The 20,268-nt window shown below is 42.0% G+C and overlaps 1 protein-coding gene across 2 annotated transcripts in view; it reads left to right on the forward strand.

Annotated features, from left to right (window-relative positions):
• Nucleotides 1-20,268, forward strand: part of arap2 (ArfGAP with RhoGAP domain, ankyrin repeat and PH domain 2) — a 598,549-nt gene that overhangs the window by 562,876 nt on the left and 15,405 nt on the right. For both annotated transcript variants that reach the window (XM_070870551.1, XM_070870553.1), the window contains exons 29-30: nt 2,139-2,221; nt 17,278-17,313. In XM_070870551.1, coding sequence (XP_070726652.1) covers nt 2,139-2,221; nt 17,278-17,313 — 119 coding nt within the window. The remainder of the gene's footprint in view (nt 1-2,138; nt 2,222-17,277; nt 17,314-20,268) is intronic.

Genomic DNA, 20,268 nt, shown 5'->3' on the forward strand with positions numbered 1-20,268 from the left:
CTTTATTAAGACACTCCAGAGTGAGAGAGTGAGGAACAGGCCTTAGGGACCGGCTTATATACAGTGCTCCCAAGGGATGCTGGGATCCCTTAGGACTTCAGGGGATGCACTCCCTGGTGGCGGAACATGGGAGTGCATGCTTTACAGATACACAACACCTACCACCAATCTGTCTATTTTGCTAACCGATAAATAAACTTCTGCAATCTTCCTCACAATTTGCCAGCACCCCTAATTTGGTATCATCAACAAACTTCACTATCATTCCTTTTTTATCTTTACCCAAATCATTTATGTCAATAGAAAACAGTAAAGGTCTCAGCACAGTTCTTTGGATGATATGACTACACACATGTCCTACTGTGAAAAGCATCCTTTTACTCTTACTCGCCAGTCTTTTCTTCATCACAAGCCTTCTGAAAATCCTTACATATAACATCCACTACGTTGCATTCAGTTCTGAGGCTCGGTTTTATACCTGAAATGTCAATTGTCTCATGTTTTTCTCGATGAATGCTGCCTGAGCTGCTGAGTATTTCCAGCGTTTTCTGTTTTTGTACCAGATTTCCAGCATCTGCAGTATATTGCTTTTTATTCAGTGTCTTTCATTTATCAATACACTCAGTGATATCAGCTTAAAATTACATAATTTGAGTATGACATGCTTTTTATAAGCCCATGCTGTTCATGCCTAATCAGCTTACTTTTGTTTAAAAATGTTCACTAATTTTATACCATATTATGGACTCTCAAAAGATTACATTTTGAGAGACTCCACGTTTGGTGAGAAGATGGATTGGAAAATTAGGCATGGAGGCTGGCGCTCCTCATTTTCCATTGATTAATTTTGATCATTGGGAATTGAGAGTGCTGCGATAACATCCGGGCCAGATTCTACGATCCATCTTCCAGGCAACACTCAATGCTGGAAGTGTCACCTTACAACATTTATGCTTGGAAGTTTATTCACAACTAGAATTAAACTAACTGGCCTATAATTTCCTGGGTTATCCATTTCCCCTTTTTTGAACAGTGGTGTTGTATTTGCCATCTTCCAATCCTTTTAAGATTCTTGGAAAACGATAGTTAATGTTTCTATCCTGCCCCCGCCATCTCTCTCAGTATTCTGGGCCTGCTGGCTTTTCAGTCACATTAACTTTTTAAATAAAGTTTACTTTTGATTATTTATTTCCAGTTGAGGCTCATCCACCATCTTTCTCGGGTACTTCTGTTTTCCTATTATCATTTTCCCCTGTAAAACAAAAAGTGGAAGCACCCTTCAGAATTTTTAAATGTTTTTTTAAAATCAGGTAGTTTGTCCACCTGCTTCTCCTTCCAGGCCTGCTGCACCAATCCTCCACCCCTGTACTGGCACAACTGCCTGGCAGAGGCTAGGGAGCGTGCTGCTGTAAATAAATGAAAATATGGCTGAGGCCAGTTGAGCATCTTTGGAGTGCGTGGAAGTCCACCAAACTGGAGACATGCCCCAATCTGAGGGGGAGGGGGCAGAAAGTCTAGACTAATGTTCAAGTTGTGAATAAACGTCGACGCGTCAATCCTATATCCCACTTTACATAGTGTCATACTTTGCCACTGAAGGAGAGACAAGAAGTGACTTCCATTGCATATAGCTAACTTTTTACATGTCCTAAATGTAACAAACACAAATTTGTTGTTCTTGCATTGTTATTTAAGGGACCATTGCTTTGATCTTAAAGTCAAATCTAGAGTTCTAGCAAAGAGCCATCAGTGGGCTGAATGTCCTCCTCCTGTGATGTAGGCTTCTATGATTCTAATTGTGTGCTCTGATAAAAGTAAAACTAGTACAATTTGACGAGTTTCATCATCAACTGCATACATAAATACAAATTATTACAGATGACATTATTCTTCTATGAGTAAGTACACACAGTGCCCTAGCTTTTATGGTATTTTTGGGACCCAAACAAATAACAACATAATAGTTTTGAGAATGTCTGACTCTGTTATAATACGTTGATAGTCAGTTAAAGGTTGGAGTGATGAATGAGAACAAGGTTGTCCTTTCTTTTGAAAATGCCAGCCTAATGATCGAAGAAATGTTTATTGATCAAAGTCATTTCAATTCACTTACTAATTAAAATATGTTAACTTTTCAGAGCAATAAAGCTGAAAGAGAAGTGCCTGTGAAATCCTTAAAATTCTACCTTGGCCTGAAAAAGAAACTGAAGCCTCCGAGTAGGTAAGGATGCTCTGCTCTTGAGGACAGAACACAAGTTCAGATGTTGCAGACAATGTTTTATTTGTGCAAATTGCTTTGGCAGCTACACTTCAACAAAGTGCAATTTTATCCTATTTACTTTAACATGAAAATATGAACCACGCAACACATGAAAAGCCTGTCCCAATCACTCTCAACGTAACTAAGCATCATGACTCCCAGTGTTCCTGCTCACCAGCAGCTGTTTAATCGCCTTGTGTTTAAATCCCTTTGTGGCCTCGCCCCTCCCTATCTCTGTAACAAACTCCAACCCTTCAAGAACTGGACCCCAGGGACCTCTCAATTTAAAAGGTTCCTCCTTGTGTTTAAGTCCCTTTTTGGCCTCGCCCCTCCCTACCTCGAACAAGGTACAACCCTTCAAGAACTGTGTTTCCCCCCAACTCTTGTTTCCTTGTCCATCGCCCCATCCCTTACTCCCACCATTGGTGGCCATGCCTTTAGCTGCTTCGGCCCTACACTCTGGAATTCCCTCCCTAAAGCCCCTCCACCTCCCTCTCCTTTTAAGCCCATCCTTAAAACCCACCTTTGACCAAACCTTTGCTCATCCTTTCAAATACTGGCTCAACGTTTATTTTTGTCTGATGTGTCTTTGCCTTTTTTCTACGTTAAAGGTGCTATATAAATGCACATTGTTTATGAAGCATGTAGAAATTCGAAGATGTCTGTAGAAAGGTTAATATGTAGCAGCAGGAGCAATCCAAATGATTTTTTTAAAGCTATGTGGATAGATCTGTTGAAGGGGGATTACTTTAGCTTGCGGCGATGATTTCGGTTGAAAGAGGCTTGTGCTCGGAACTTGCCGGTTGGGTTTAATTTTTTATTATTTAATGGGCGTAAATCTTTACCCCTGTGAGCGGGTGCGGGGGTTTGCTGCTGTGACTGGCGGGGGAACAATAAATCAGTATATGAGGAATATGAGGTGCGACCAATGTTTGTGGTGGAGGAGCAGCGAGAGATTGTGGCAGAGGTACAACGAATGAGGGTACGGGGCCCAGAAGAACCGAGGGCCCAGGGGCAGCACGGGCCAGCTCACACACCGATATGTGTGCGCACTAGGTCCGTGCAGCAGAGCATGTCTCAAATCGTCCTGGTTAATCCTTGCCACTGGATAAAGGCCGAGCTCTGTCAAGCCTCTGTGGTGGCTGATATGCAACGGTCACCACATGTTAAAAAAATCCATACACAGACATCTTCCACCCCTTCAATTGGAGTTCAGGTCTGGAATATCGGGTCCTTCATTGAAACATCTGTGAACCCATGTGGAAGCAAGTCATCGTCGTTCGAGGGATCGCCTGTGATGATGATGAATCGCCCAGAAGAGGCAAAAAATAGATGAAAATGTCCCGGGCCAATTCAGGAGAAACAAAATATGGGAAATTCCTCTCTGACCCCCTGAGGCGATCGAAACGAGTTTAGGAGATCACAGAGACCACGTAATACATACTCAATATTCCACCTAACTTTTTTACGCATTTATATTCGCCACAACAATGAACTCATCCAGCCACTTTTTTAATCACTGGCAGCAAATCTACACGCCACACAAGCCGGTAACTTTTTAGAAGTGTTGATATCCCTCTGCATAAAGAAATCCTCCTGATTTAAATAACATAAGAACATAAGAAATAGGATCAGGAGTAGGCCATATGGCCCCTCGAGCCTGCTCTGCCATTCAATAAGATCATTGCTGATCTGATCATGGACTCAGCTCTTAACTAATTCAATGTTAATATAGCTTGCAGAAAATACCCCTTGTTTTCCATAGCTTATCGAATTCAAATAGATTAGACTCAGAAAGACAGAGGGTGTCCCAAAGTGCATTACAGCCAATGAAATAATTTTGAAGTGTACTCACTGTTGTAATAAGAACATAAGAAATAGGAGCAGGAGTAGGCCATACAGCTCCTCGAGCCTGCTCCACCATTTAATGTGATTATGGCTGATCTGATCATGGACTCAGGTCCACTTCCCTGCCCGCTCTCCATAACCCCTTATCGTTTAAGAAACTGTCTATTTCTGTCTTAAATTTATTCAATGTCCCAGCTTCCACAGCTCTCTGAGGCAGCGAATTCCATAGATCCACAACCCTCAGAGAAGAAATTTCTCCTCATCTCAGTTTTAAATGGGCGGCCCCATATTCTAAGATTATGTCCTCGAGTTCTAGTTTCCCCTATTAGTGGAAACATCCTCTCTGCATCCACCCTGTCAAGCCCCCTCATAATCTTATACGTTTCAATAAGATCATCTCTCATTCTTCTGAATTCCAATGAGTAAAGGCCCAGCCTACTCAATCTTTCCTCATAAGTCAACCCCCTCGTCTCCGGAATCAACCTTGTGAACCTTCTCTGAACTGCCTCCAAAGCAAATATATCCTTTTGAAAATATGGAAACCAAAACTGCATGTAGTATTCCAGGTGTGGCCTCACCAATAGCCTGTACAACTGTAGCAAGACTTCCCTGCTTTTATACTCCATCCCCTTTGCTATAAAGGCCAAGATTACATTGGCCTTCCTGATCACTTGCTGTACCTGCATACTATCACAGAAAGTTGTTGAGGCCAATTCACTAAATATATTCAAAAAGGAGTTAGATGTAGTCCTTACTTCTAGGGGGAATCAAGGGTATGGCGAGAAAGGGGTACTGAAGTTGCATGTTCAGCCATGAACTCATTGAATGGCGGTGCAGGCTCGAAGGGCCAAATAGCCTACTCCTGCACCTATTTTCTATGTTTCTATGTTTCGAACTAACTGTTTGTGTTTCATGCACAAGTACCCCCAGGTCCCGCTGTACTGCAGCACTTTGTAATCTTTCTCCATTTAAATAATAACTTGCTCTTTGATTTTTTCTGCCAAAAGTGCATAACCTCACATTTTCCAACATTATACTCCATCTGCCAAATTTTTGCCCACTCACTTAGCCTGTCTATGTCCTTTTGCAGATTTTTTGTGTACTCCTCACACATTGCTTTTCCTCCCATTTTTGTATCATCAGCAAACTTGACTACGTTACACTCGATCCCTTCCTCCAAGTCGTTAATATAGATTGTAAATAGTTGGGGTCCGAGCACTGATCCCTGCGGCAGCCCACTGGTTACTGATTGCCAACCCGTGACTGAACCATTTATCCCTACTCTCTGTTTTCTGTTAGTTAGCCAATCCTCCATCCATGCTAATATATTACCCACAACCCTGTGAACTTTTATCTTGTGCAGTAACCTTTTATGTGGCACCTTGTCAAATGTCTTTTGGAAGTCCAAATACACCACATCTACTGGTCCCCTTTATCCACCCTGTTCATTACATTCCAGCAAATTTGTCAAACATGACTTCCCCTTCATAAATCCATGCTAACTCTGCCTGACCAAATTTTGCTTTTCCAAATTTCGGAAACACAGCAGCTGATTTGCGCACAGCAAGCTCCCATAAACAGCAATGTGATGATGGGCAGGTAATTTGTTTTAATGGTGAAATATTGACCAGACCACCAGGGAGAACTCCCCTGCTCCAACAAATAGTGCCATGGGATCTTTCATGTCCACGAGAGGGCAGGTGGTGCCTTGGTTTAACGTTTCAATTTACTCAATTTTCGTTTTCAAAATTCTCATCCTTATTTTAAAATCGCTCCATGACCTCGTCCCTCCTTATCTCTGTAATCTCTTCCAGCCCCACAACCCTCCCCTGCCCCGCCGCCCCCCCCACCGAGATACCTCCTCGTGAGCATCTCTGATTACAATCGCTCAACCATTAGTGGCCGTGACTTCTGTCGCCTAGACCCCAAGCTCTGGAACTCCCTGCCTAAACCTCTCCGTCTCACTACCTCTCTTTCCTCCTTCAAGACGCTCCTTAAAACATACCTCTTTGACCAAACTTTTAGTTACCTGCACTAATTTCTACATATGCATTTCAGTGTCAATCTTTTTATCTCATAATACTCCTGTGAAGCTCCTTGGGACGTTTCACTATTTTAAAGGCGCTATATAAATACAAGTTGGTGATGTTGTTGATGTCTCATCTGAAAGACAATAGTCCATTCATCACTTTTAATATTTCAATTAAACCACCCCAAAATCTATGCTTTTCTAGCGTGTAAAGACCCAGCTGACAAAGCTTATTATGATAATTAAGGGTTTTAAACGAGGGATCATTCTAGTGATCCTTCGTTGAACCTTTACCAGGGTTTCTATATCACCTATCTTGTGAGGGGACCAAAACTGGGCACAGATTTCCAGATGAGGCTTAACCAGGATCTTGTACAATGAAATTAGTTATTTTTGCTTGATACTGGATTGTCCATCCTTTACTTCCTAATACTCTATTTGCCTTCACAATAGCCTCCCAGCACTGTTTATGCACCTTCAGAGTGTAACTCCTAGGCTGCTTTACCACTCAACAAACTTTGGGATGAAATTCAGGCCCGCCAGAAACCTGGTGCTCTTACCCTTTTTTTTGTGTTTTCACCGCCGGGTAGGATGAGGTCGACTCTTGGTCGATATTCAGCTCTTTGTCCTTTTTTTTTACAGCAGACCGGAAGTTGGTCATAATGGGGGCAGAAGTAGGGTGGTAAGTACTCTTGAGGGGCGGAAGTGGAGGCGGGACGGAGTCTCCGCCACTGTCAGTCAGCAGTGGAGCGGAGATGACGTCCTGACGCTTATGTGTCAACAAGCTCTCCATCTCACTTAACGGGGAGAGTGTTTTGGCACTTTGAAACTTCGGTTCACTGGGCCATCAAGGAGGGTTTCAGCCGGGCCAGCAGCCTGGCACCCAAGAGGGGTATAATTGTCGGCCCGACGTGGCAGTCGGCTGACAAAGAGAAAACATGGCGGCCGCGACATTGCGCCCTCCCCTTGAACGCCTGCCGCGCTGCCGTGGCACGCAGAGTGAAAGCAAGGTGCACCGACAGAAGTAGCTGTCGGGGGCACCGAGCCGCAGATAGTGGATTTTTGCTGATGTGCTTAGGACAGTCGGCAGCAGCGGGGTGGAAGTGGGGACTGCCAGAAAAATCCCTGAGCTAAATTTTGATTGTGACGTCCATTGGACCGGAAGTCGGCTGCCGCTCGACTCCGCCGCCTTCTGGCAGTGAGAGGCCCTTTTGGGGAGCTGAATTTCGGCCCCTCTAATTCTATACCAAGCGTAGTATATACATGCTTGGTGTTAACTCTACCCACATGAACAGCACTACTCTTTTCTACATTGAAAGGACATCTGACTGATGCAAATCCATTCCTCCATCACAACTGGATCAAATTGAAGTCTCTCTTTCTCATCTACGGTCCTAACACAAGCACTAATCTTTATGTCATCCTTGAACTTGCGGACAGTACCCACAACACCTTCATCTAGATCATTAAATAGACAACGAAGATCAGTTGTCCTAATACAGATCGTCGTGGAACTACACTAGTAACTGCTTTCTACACAAAATGATCTCCATTAATCTTTTGCCATCAAGAAAACCAATTCCTTATCCAATCCAAGATCTATCCATCTATCCCACAGGACTCTTCTTGTAGTAAGCCTTTAAGTAACCTTGGCTCAGTGGTAGCAGTCTTGCCTCTGAGTGAGAAGGTTGTGGGTTCAAGTCTCATTCCAGAGATTTGAGCGCATAAGCCTGGTTGACACTTCAGTGCACTACTGAGAGAGTGCTACACTGACTTTCAGATGACATGTTAACACAAGGCCCCATCTGCACTCTCAGGTGGATGTAAATGATCCCATGGCATTAGTCAAAAAAGAGCAGGGCAGGTCTCCCAGTGCTCTGGACAAAATTTATCCTGGAGCCAACATATCTAAAACAGATTATCTGGTTGTTATCTCTTTGCTGTTTGTGGGAGCTTGCTGTATACAAATTGGCTGCTGCGTTTCCGATATTACAACAGTGACTACACTTCAAAAATACTTAATTGTCTGTAAAGCACTTTGGGAAGTCCCAGGTCATGAAAGGCGCTATATAAATGCAAGTTCTTTGATCTCTTTCGAATCTTTTGTGTGGCAACTTGCCAAAAACTTTCTGATCCTCATTAACATTCATGGACTTATTTAAATGTGCTTCTGTTATGCTGACAGCATTGGAAAAGTGGTTCCTGTGACATAAGAATTTCGGGTTGATTCACCCCTACATAAAAATTAAAAGCAAGAAAAATCGCAGCCAGCGGTTCTCATTTCACTTCAGTACTGATGAGAGTTAACCTTTGATTCCTGTTACAGATATCAAGGATTTGACTAGATTGTGTACAAACAAGCTAATTTATCATAAAGGGAATATTAGGATAATAATAGTTGGAAAAGAGAGGAAGATAAGCATAAGAACAAAAGCCAGTTCTTAGAATTAATTTGTGCAATGGTCAATGTTAATGTAACATGAGAATTCCAATATGTGTAGTGAAATTAGCACAATAGTGTTGTCATAACCACAGCTTTCACATTGATATGAATTGGTTTTGACTGTCTATTGATACAAAAGCAGCAATGCAACTAGGGAGTCCGATTGGCAATCTGAGTACACTGAAGTGACGAGGTCAGAGACCACCTATTCTTGGTAGTTTAACATTGCCTGGGTTTTGCACACAGATGGTAGGATAACTCTAGCCTGGTACAAAGTAATGGTTCAATCATGATTTCTCCTGAGTATTTTAGAAATTCACTTTCAAATCATTTTAGCGTTCGAGAATGGATATTGTTGCTTATAGTCTTCTAAAATTAATTAGCTGGGGAGCAAGCAGAGGACAGTTGGAAGTGTAATAAAACTCTGCCGATATCTAAGGTATAAATAGCACCCTAAGGAAGCATATAGCCATCATTATTAACTTTACAAGTGCAGTTATATTGCATATCTCGCATCATTGTGAAGTGATTCCAGCAACACAAAATGTGCAGTGCAATTACAGCCAAACTGGTGTCAGGGATTCTGCATCAGAGGATGTCCTACGCTGGCCAGAGACTAAATTCAACTTGTACAAAGCTAACATTTTAAACCTAAAAGTGTATAAAATACTCAAGTGATTCACTGGCTCACTTTGAACATTTTGTTAGCTCTCAACTAGCATTTAAAAATGTATGCCTCTATTTGGTGATTGCCAAGAGCAATATAACTCGATGCTGGTATCACTCATGATTACTGTGTGAAACTGGCAAATGTAATATCTCATTTATCAGATGACAATCAACATGTAAGAAAATTCAGGTATGGTCTGGCCCCTCTAGTTGTGATGTGTTGCTTGTTGCACTGATTCAGATATTTCTGCCCATTATGATACAAACTAATGTATTGTTTTTAGTTAATAAAATTGGAGTCTGTTTAATCTTCCAATGTTTTTTAACCTTTATAAATTTTGAAGTCCACTTACTTTTAACTTATTTAAAGAACTTTGTTTCCTTTCTCTAAGTACAGTAACAGATTATTTTTTCTCAAACTAATGAATTTCTAGGCTTGACTCTGCGTGTCTTGCTACTGCCTCTTTCTTAGTCAATATCCTGTTTATAATATTTGAACTTTGCTCCAATTGCCAATTAAGTGTTGAACCAGATGGAGCTAGACATTTGTCTTCCCCATGCCCTCCTTTAACAACCTATTTGTCACTTCGATAAGTATTAGACATTTAAGTTGATCAGAGTAAAACGCATGTGACCTTCCTTGCTTTCGAGAGCATCGTTTCACTGTCAGTGTATACTTGTAGACAAGAGATTACATGGAATCCAAGAGATTAGTTTAAGCTCAAAAGAATTACACAGAATGTGATATTGGAATTGAGTCTGGAGCATTTCCCCCCGCTCCGGACATCTGCGATCGGGATTAATTTTATTTAACCATGGGGTTGCTATGTTCTTATTTTCTCTTCACCTGAGCTGTGATGTATGATCAGTCACTGGGTGATTTCAGAAATCCACACACTTCCCATTGCACTTGCTGACACTGTGATTCCGCCATACCTTCACTGTGGGAGCCACTGACTCCTGTAATTTATTTTTTTTAATTGAGGGAGTGTGGAAGAGAAATGGGAACAGGAGGAGGCTCTACTTTAAATTAGCCGTAAAAATCTGTCCCTTTCACCTCATTGCCTGCCTTTTCTTCATGCCCCTTAATTGCCCTCCTTCCTAAACATGTGTCTCTCAACCAATATCAATTTTTCAAAAAAACAGACGATCTGGTCATTATCAAATTGCTGTTTGTGGGAGCTTTCTGTGCGCAAATTGGCTGCTGCGCTTCCTACATTACATCAGTGACTTTTTTTTATTCGTTCTGGGCTGTGGGTGTCACTGGCAAGGCCAGCATTTATTGTACATCCCTAATTGCCCTTGAGAATCTGGTCGTGAGCCGCATTCTTGAACCGCTGCAGTCCCATAGGTAGATATTCCCATAGTGCTGTCCAGGATTTTGACCCAGCAACGATGAAGGAAGGACAATATATTTCCAAGTCAGGATGGTGTGTAACTTGGTCGGGAAATTGCAGGACATGGTGTTCCCATGTGCCTGCTGCCCTTGTCCTTCTAGGTAGTAATGGTCACGGGTTTGGGAGGTGCTGCCAAAGAAATCATGGCGAGTTGCTGCAGTGCATCTTGTAGATGGTACTCACTTCAAAAAATACTTCACTGGCTGTAAAGCGTTTTATAATGTCCAGTGGTCATGAACGGCACTATATAAATGCAAGTTTTTCTTTACAAATGTTTAATTTTTAACTAACATTATAATAACTAACACTGAGCTTCCCCCAATGTGTCAGTGCACCAACAGGTGTAAATTAATGCTCAATTTGGTTGGGAAAGTCATTACAATTTAAACTCGGTACACGCAAGCTTAAAAGAGAAGGATTATAGAGCGCCTTTCATGTCCTCTTAGCATCCCACAGTGCTGAACAACTATTGTATTGGTTTTGAAGTGGAGTCACTTTTATATGAGCAAGCTTGGCAACCAATTTGCAGACAGCAGTGAGATAAATAAGCAGTTGATCTGTTTTTACAGATGTTGATTATGGATAAATATTGGCCATACACAAAAAGAACTCAGCTGCTCGTTGTTGAACAGTGCCCTAGATTCTTATACGTCCACCTGAACAGGCAAATGATTTTAACAATTCCAAAATAGCCACACCTCTGACAGTGTTCCCTAAGTAGTTCCCTCCAGTGCTCCAGCGTGTGTTCGAATACCAGGCCCTCAAATCTAGCATCAAGCTCATGGTCTACAGGGTTGTAGTGATACCCACCCTCCTGTATGGCTCGTAGACGTGGACCATATACAGTAGATACCTCAAATCACTGGAGAAACACCACCAACGATGTCTTCACAAGATCCTGCAAATCCCCTAGGAGGACAGACGCACCAACGTTAGTGTCCTCGATCAGGCCAACATAAGAACATAAGAAATAGGAGCAGCAGTAGGCCAAACGGCCCCTCGAGCCTGCTCTGCCATTTAATGCGATCATGGCTGATCCGATCATGGACTCAGGTCCACTTCCCTGCCCGCTCCCCATAACCCCTTATTCCTTTATCGGTTAAGAAACTGTCTATCTCTGTCTTAAATTTATTCAATGACCCAGCTTCCACAGCTCTCGGAGGCAGCAAATTCCACAGATTTACAACCGTTTGAGAGAAGAAATTCCTCCTCATCTCAGTTTTATTCTAAGATTATGCCCCCTAGTTCTAGTCTCCCCTATCAGTGGAAACATCCTCTGTGCATCCACCTTGTCAAGCCCCCTCATAATCTTACACGTTTTGATAAGATCACCTCTCATTCTTCTGAATTCCAATGAGAAGAGGCCCAACCTACTCAACCTTTCCTCATGTCAACCCCCTCATCTCTGGAATCAGCCTAGTGAACCTTCTCTGAACTGTCTCCAAAGCAAGTATATCCTTTCTTAAATATGGGAACCAAAACTGCGCGCAGTATTCCAGGTGTGGCCTCACCAATACCCTATATAACTGTAGCAAGACTTCCTTGCTTTTATGCTCCATCCCCTTTGCAATAAAGACCAAGATTCCTTTGGCCTTCCTGATCACTTGCTGTAGCTGCATACTAACCTTTTGTGTTTCATGCATCGAAGCACTGACCACACTCGACCAGCTCCGTTGGGCGAGTCACATTGTTCACATGCCTGACACAAGATTCCCAAGCAAGCGCTCTACTCGGGACTCCTACACAGTAAGCGAGCCCCAGGTGGTCAGAGGAAACATTTCAAGCACACCCTCAAAGCCTCCTTGATAAAAAGCAACATCCCTACCGACACCTGGGAGTCCCTGGCCAAAGACCGCCCTAAGTGGAGGAAGAGTATCCGGGAGGGCGCTGAGCACCTCATCGCCGAGAGCATGCAGAAAGCAAGCGGAAGGAGCATGCAGCAAACCAGACTCCCCACCCACCCTTTCCTTCAACTACTGTCTGTCCCACCTGTGACAGAGACTGTAATTCCCATATTGAACTCACTTTTAGAGTGGAAGCAAGTCTTCCTCAATTTCGAGGGACTGCCTATGATGATGATGATTAGATCACTGAAGTGTTGTGCTAGAGTGGACGAGAGAAGAAAATGTTTATCCCTCCTGATTGTTACCTAGTAACCCTGCTGACAAGTTTTTGTGTGAAAACATCAGGTGAGGATCAGATGCGGCTGTGATTGAATAGCTTGCCAACATTCACATAATGCAAGGTACTGAAAGGCTGTTCCTTTTGCAGTCCTCCTCGATTCAGTGCCTTCCATATGGAAGAGAAAGAAAAGTAGGATGGGTTTTTTTTAAATAAAAGGCATATTTTCAGTGTAAATACTGTAAAATATATTCATAAGGGCCTGGATTTTGCAGTGGTAATGACGGCGAAATGTTAGCGTTTGCCATCATTACCTCTCGGAAACTGACCGTAACTTCAGGATTTAGTGCCTGTGCAGCTAAACACGGAAATGCTGAAGTTGCGGTCTATCGTTCACTGCTCCACCATAGACAGCAATCACTGAAATCAGTGGAGCTGATGAATATTTAAGCTTTTCCACGCAAATATCACTTTTAAATGCCCCATTAAATGCTAGTCCTGTTGGAATAAGTGGAAATCAGTTTTAACAGCATATTGACTGCAAACAACCGTTGGGCTCTGAAAATCAAATTTTAGAAGAACATAACAAATAGGAGCAGGAGTTGTCCATTTGGCCCCTCGAGCCTGCTCCTCCATTCAATAAGATCATGGCTGATCGTCTATCTCAACTCCATTTTCCTGCACTATCCCCATAATTCCCTTAATATCCAAAAGTCTATCAATCTCTGTCTTGACGACTCAAGACTGAGCCTCCACAGCCCTCTGGGGTAGAGAATTCCAAAGATTCATCATTCTCTGAGTGAAGAACTTTCTCCTCATCTCAGTCCTAAATGGCTGACCCCTTATTCTGAGATTGTGACCACTGGTTCTCGACTCCAAGCCAGAGGAAATATCCTCCCTGCATCTACCCTGTCAAGCCCTGTAAGAATGTTGTATGTTTGAATGTTAAATTTGTATATTCCCCATTTTCTCTGTCCCTCATTTCTTAAATAGCGGGGTTACATTTGCTACTTTTAAATCTGCGGGAACCGTTCTAAAATCTATGGAATTTTGGAAGATGACAACCAATGTATTCACGATCTCTATAGTCAACTCTTTCAAAATCCTAGGATGTAGGCCATCAGGTCCAGGGGATTTATTGGCTTCCTCATTCACATAATTCCTTCAGTCCTGATGAGATCAATGAGATCACCTCTCATTCTTCTAAACTCGAGAGAATATAGACCTAGTTTACTCAATCTCTTCTCATAGGACAATTCCCCCATCCCAGAAATCAGTCTGGTGAACCTTCGTTGCATTCCCTCAATGGTAGGTATATCCTTCCTTAGGTAAGGAGATGGAAACTGTACACAATACTCCAAGTGTGATCTCACCAGGGCCCTATATAATTGCAGCAAGAGATCTTGGTGTAAAAATTCACCTCTGCCCAAAACGGGGCGCACCTTCCGTTTTTTTACGTTGTTCTCTGCCGCATGGGTTGCGGCAGAGGTGCCATCGATATTCAGCATGTGGAAGTTTTTTTTTGTTCGGGGTAGATGTAGTTGCGACTGAGGGGCAGAAATCTATGGAATTTTGGAAGATGACAAAGAATGTATTTGTTATCCCTAGCCACCTCTTTCAAAAGCCTGGGATGTAGGACATCAGGCCCAGGGGATTTATCAACTTTTCGTCCCATTAATTTCTTCAGTCTTTTTTTTTACTAATACTAATTTCTTTCAGTTCCTTATTCTCGCTAGACCCTTGGTTCTCCACTATTTCCAGGAAGTTTTTTTGCGTCTTTTTCTGTGAAGACAAACACAAAGTATTTGTTTAATTTCTCTTGCCATTTCCTTATCCCCCATTATAATTTCTCCTGTCCCAGCCTGTAAAGAACCCACATTTACTTTCACTAATCTTTTCTGTCTATGAGAATTCTTCAATATGACTGGCTGCTTCGACAGCATGATGACATCACTGCTTCTGTTTGCTGATGTTCCACTTTTGACAGAGTTACAATCAATTTCATGTCGAGGAAGCTAAAGTTCCCAAGGTCTCTGTGGGCTCCTTAGAGGTCAGCGGCGATCGCCATCACTTTGCAGCTGACCGCAAATTATGGGGCGATAATTCTCCAAAAATGAATTTTCAATTAGCTCCACAATAATGTGGTCCGCAATCCTTCCACTGTTCTACTCTTTCAAAAAAAAAGTCTACCACCACCACCATCATCTGGCAACAACATCACATGCGAATGTGATACAAATATAACATTAGAATTAGAGATCATGATAATACTGTTTGATCGTGTTGGTGGAATAAAATTAACCTCTGAAGATAAAGGCAAAATTGATGTTAGGTATTGGGAAGACTGATGTCATTGTCTTCACCCCTTACCACAAATCCTTTTCCCTCACTACTGATTCCATCCCCCTCCCCAGCCATTATCTCAGGCTGAACCATTTGAGCTTCCAACCCCATATACTCTCCTTCACAACAACTGCCTATTTCCATCTTTAATATTGCCCACCTCTGCCTCTGGCTCAGCCCATCTGCCACTGAAACCCTCATCCATGCCTTTGACACCTCCAGACTGAGACAATCCAATGCTCTCATAGAAACATAGAAAATAGGTGGAGGAGTAGGCTGTTCAGCCCTTCGAGCCTGCACCGCCATTCAATGAGTTCATGGCTGAACATGCAACTTCAGTACCCCATTCCTGCTTTCTCGCCATACCCCTTGATCCCCCTAGTAGTTAGGACTACATCTAACTCCTTTTTGAATATATTTAGTGAATTGGCCTCAACAACTTTCTGTAGTAGAGAATTCCACAGGTTCACCACTCTCTGGGTGAAGAAGTTTCTCCTCATCTCGGTCCTAAATGGCTTACCCCTTATCCTCACGTCCTCTTTCCTCCATAAACCTCAATCCATCCAGAACTTGCTGCTTTTCTCCTATTCCACAATTACTCCTGATTACCCATCAACCCTGTTCTTGTTAACCTACATTGGCTTCTCCCTAATGCCTTAAATTTAAAATTCTCATCCTTGTGTTTAAATATTGTCATAGCCTCATTCTTTCCAATCTTTTTAACCACCTTTAGCCCTACCCCCTGGGGCCTTTTTGTGCATCCCCACCTCCCTTCACCCCACCATTAGCAGCTGTGCCTTTAGCTGTCTAGGCCCCATGCTCTGGAATCTCCTCCCTAAATCCTGCTGTCTTTCCACCTGCCGCCCCTCCTTTAAGACTCGCTTTAAAACCCACCTGTTTAAGCAAGCTTTTGATCACACATCCAAATATTTCTTTCTTTGTCTGAACATCCATGTTTCTATGGTTATGCATCTATGAAGTGCCAAGGGACATTTTTCAACATTAAAGGTGCTATATTAATGCAAATTGTAGTTGTTGTTGTTGCTGTATAACCATGTCTGGCTTTAAAAACTTGTTACTGATTCTGTTTTAAAAGTTTTTTCTCCAATTATCTTTCTTTTAATAATAGTTCTAAGTATAGAAAATCATTTATATTATCAGCATTATCACTCAATGCCTCCATATTATTACACTGAATTAATGCTTGCTCCTGATTTGTAACTGACCCTTATTATTGGGAGAGTTGCTGATGTATGTACATTTTATTTGCTCGTCCAAATTGCTCGAGTCATATTGTTCACATTTACCAAGGTGATAATGCAAAAGCTGTTTTATCTATTTTACCTAAAATGGATCATGATATTACTGATCAGCCAGGTAAAAGTGAATATTAACTGAGATGAGTTATTTGGTAATGGTAGAATGTGCAGTTAACTCAATCAGTTGAGCCTCTGATAGTCACTTAAATAACCATTAACCTGGTAGATACAACAAATAACTGCCAGTTTTGGGTCTGAAGGAAATTTAATTAATTTTATGTACTCTACTTGCTGATTCTGTCCCACTTTTAAAAGTTTTTCCATTCCTTTCAATTTGACTGGAAGATGCTCCCTGTTTTGTGGCATGAAGATACTTGCCTGTAAACAGCACACTTGGGACCCTCAGTTCTTCCCTTGTTTATTGCATTTTTTCCTCCAATAATGCTGTCTCTCAATAATAGTGCTCTCACTGTTCATTACCGTGAGCGGTGATCTTATTGAAACTTATAAGATTATGAGGGAGCTCGACAAGGTGGACACAGGGAGGATAGTTCCACACATAGTCTTAGAATAAGGAGTCACCCATTTAAAACTGAAATGAGGAGAAATTTCTTCTCTGAAGGCTGTAAATCTATCGAATTCTCTGCCCCAGAGAGCTGTGGAGGCTGGATCACTGAATATATTTAAGACAGAGATCGATAGATTTTTGAGCGATAAGGGAATAAAGGTTATGGGGAGTGGGCAGGGAAGTGGAGTTGAGTCCATGATCAGATCAGCCATGATCTTATTGAATGGTGGAGCATGCTCGAGGGGCCAAATGGCCTACTCCTGTTCCTATTTCTTATGTTCTTATGTTCTGAAGAATGAGCGAGAACTGCATTTAACGTATTCCTTTCTCTATTACACAGCTTGGGCTTTACACTTTATTCAGAAAAACAACAGTGGTAAGTTTTGAAATCAAATATTAATTCTTTGCATTTGAAATATTTGCGGCAGTCAGACTGTTGAGTAGCAAAGTAAAATAATGGTATGGCAACGAACCATGTGTGGAGGCGGAGGATGTGGGTAAGGTACTCAATGAAAACTTTGCGGCTGCCTTCATAAAAGAGGGAGCCGATGCCGACGTTGAAGTTAAGTAGGAAGAGCGTGAAATATTGGATGGGATTAACATAGTAAGAAGGGAAGTATTAATGGGTTTAGCATCTTTGAAAGTAGATAAATCACCAGGACCGGATGAAATATATCCTAGGCTATTAAAAAAAGCAAGGTAGGAAATTGCAGAGGCTCTGACCATCATTTTCCAATCCTCCCTGGCTATAGGAGTGGTGCCAGAGGATTGGAGAACTGCTAACGTTGTACCATTATTTAAAAAGGGAGGAAGGGATAAACCGAGCAATTACAGGCCAGTAAGTTTAACCTCGGTGGTGGGCAAATTACTGGAATCAATTCTGAGGGAAAGTATAAACCTTCATTTAGAAAAACACAGATTAATCAAGGACAGTCAGCCTGGATTTGTTAAGGGAAGGTCATGTCTGACTAACTTTGATTGAATTTTTTGAGGAGGTAACAAGGAGGGTCAATGAGGGCAGTGTGTTTGATTTAGTCTACATGGAATTAGCAAGGCTTTTGACAAGGTCCCACATGGCAGGCTGATCAAAAAAGTAAAAGCCCATGGGATCCAAGGGAGAGTGGCAAATTGGATCCAAAATTGGCTCAGTGGCAGGAAGCAAAGGATAATGGTTGATGGGTATTTTTGCGACTGGAAGGCTGTTTCCAGTGGGGTTGCACAAGGCTCAGTGCTTGGTCCCTTGGCTTTTTGTAGTATATATGAATGATTTAGACTTAAATGTAGGGGGCTTGATACAAACATTGGCTGTGTAACTGACAGTGAGAAGGAAAGCTTTAGACTGCAGGAAGGTATTGATGACTGGTCAGTTGGGCAGAAAAGTGGAAAATGGAATTCAATCCAGAGAAGTGTGACTTAATGCATTTGGGGAGATGCAACAAGGCAAGGGAATACACAATAAATAGGAGGATACTGAGAGGTGTGGAGGAACAGAGGGACCTTGGAGTGTATGTCCACAGATCCTTAAAGATAGCAGGACAGGTCAATAAGGTAGTTAAAAAGGCATACAGAATGCTTTCCTTTATTAGCTGAGGCACAGAATATAAGAGCTGGGAAGTTATGTTCGAACTGTATACAACACTAGTTAGGCACAGCTTGAGTATGTGATTGCATTGGAGAGGGTACAGTGGAGATTTACGAGGATGTTGCCAGGACTGGAAAACTTTAGCTATGAGGAAAGATTGGAAAGGCTGGGATTGTTTTCTTTGGAACAGAGGAGGCTGAGGGGAGATTTAATTGAGGTGTATATAATTATGAAGGGCCTGGATAGAGTGGATAGGAAGGACCTGTTTCCCTTAGCAGAGGGGTCAATAACCAGGGGGCATAGATTTAAAGTAGTTGGTAGAAGGATTAGAGGGGAGATGAGAAAAACAATTTTCACCCAGAGGGTGGTGGAGGTCTGGAACTCACTGCCTGAAAGGGTGGTGGAGGTAGAAACCCTCATCACATTTAAAGTGTACTTCGATGTGCACTTGAAGAGCCGTAACCTACAGGGCTACGGACCTAGTGCTGGAATGTGAGATTAGGCTGGGTAGCTCTTTTTCGACTGGTATGGACACAATGAGCTGAATGGCCTCCTTCTGTGTTGTAATTTTTTCTATGATTCTATAACATAAGGTACTTCATGTGAATACAGTGAGCTCCGCTTACCATATTCAATTTGCAAGGGGCGACTAATGTGAAACGGTAAAATAAAGATGAAAGGGAGAGAATTGTAGGCCGGTGCAAAGGGATTCAACAATTAGTTACACAGGCTGAGCAAGTCATATCATCATCAGAATTTCTTTTTAACATTTTTTTAATGACATCAATTGCATAACTATAAATGTCAGGTTTTTTTCATATAAACTCAAATTACTAATTTTGAGCAAGCTGTGCTAGATAGTAGAAAAATATTCGCACAATTAGGACATAGTGCATTTTACTATGTACAACGCTTTAAGAAATATGCAATATTCATTCATGAAAGATTATTTTCACATGTCAGAGAATCAGTAACAGGAGGCTATAAACTTGGGATCAGTATTAAGCATAAAGGAAGAGAGTAGAAGAAATATTTGAATGGAAAGGGTTATTAAGCTGTTGAATGCTTTACCACAAGTAGGCATTGAAGCTCAGCCAATCATAGCAATTTAAGGGGAATTAGATAAGTGCTCAAGGAAAAGTATTGAACGTTATTGAAAGTAAAGAAATGGCAGACTTGCTAAATAATTAAGTTGTATCAGTCATACAGGAGAGAAAGAGGATAAAGTACCAGAGATATGAGGAAAATGAAAAATAAATTAAGGGAAGAACTTACTAGATATAGTACAGGTGCAACATCCCAAATCCGGAACTCCGAAACCCGGACATTTTGCGCAGAACTAATGGACTCATCCCGAATCCAGAATTATTGTCTGAAAACTGGACATTTTGAGGCAAACCCCCAATTCCGGCATGAATTCAGTCGAGGATTCTAGCTTTCAGACAAGAAAATCAAGTCGGAAATCCGGAATCCTCGATCGAACCCGTGCCGGATTTTGGATTTTGCCGGATTTCAGACCTCGCCATTCAAAACCCGATATAGATTCAGTTGCGGATTCCGAATTTCAGACTATTGATTTTATTGTCTGAAATCCGGAAAAACCTCAAAATCGGAACAGATTCGGTCCCGAGGATTCCGGATTTCGGACGTTGTACCTAAGTAAGAGAATGGTCTTGGTGAAATCAATAAGGCTGACGATAGACAAACCTCCAGGACCTGATGGTTTCCACCCCAGGGTATTAAAATAAG

This window comes from Pristiophorus japonicus, chromosome 2, assembly GCF_044704955.1.
Source record: "Pristiophorus japonicus isolate sPriJap1 chromosome 2, sPriJap1.hap1, whole genome shotgun sequence".
Lineage (NCBI taxonomy): Eukaryota > Metazoa > Chordata > Chondrichthyes > Pristiophoridae > Pristiophorus > Pristiophorus japonicus.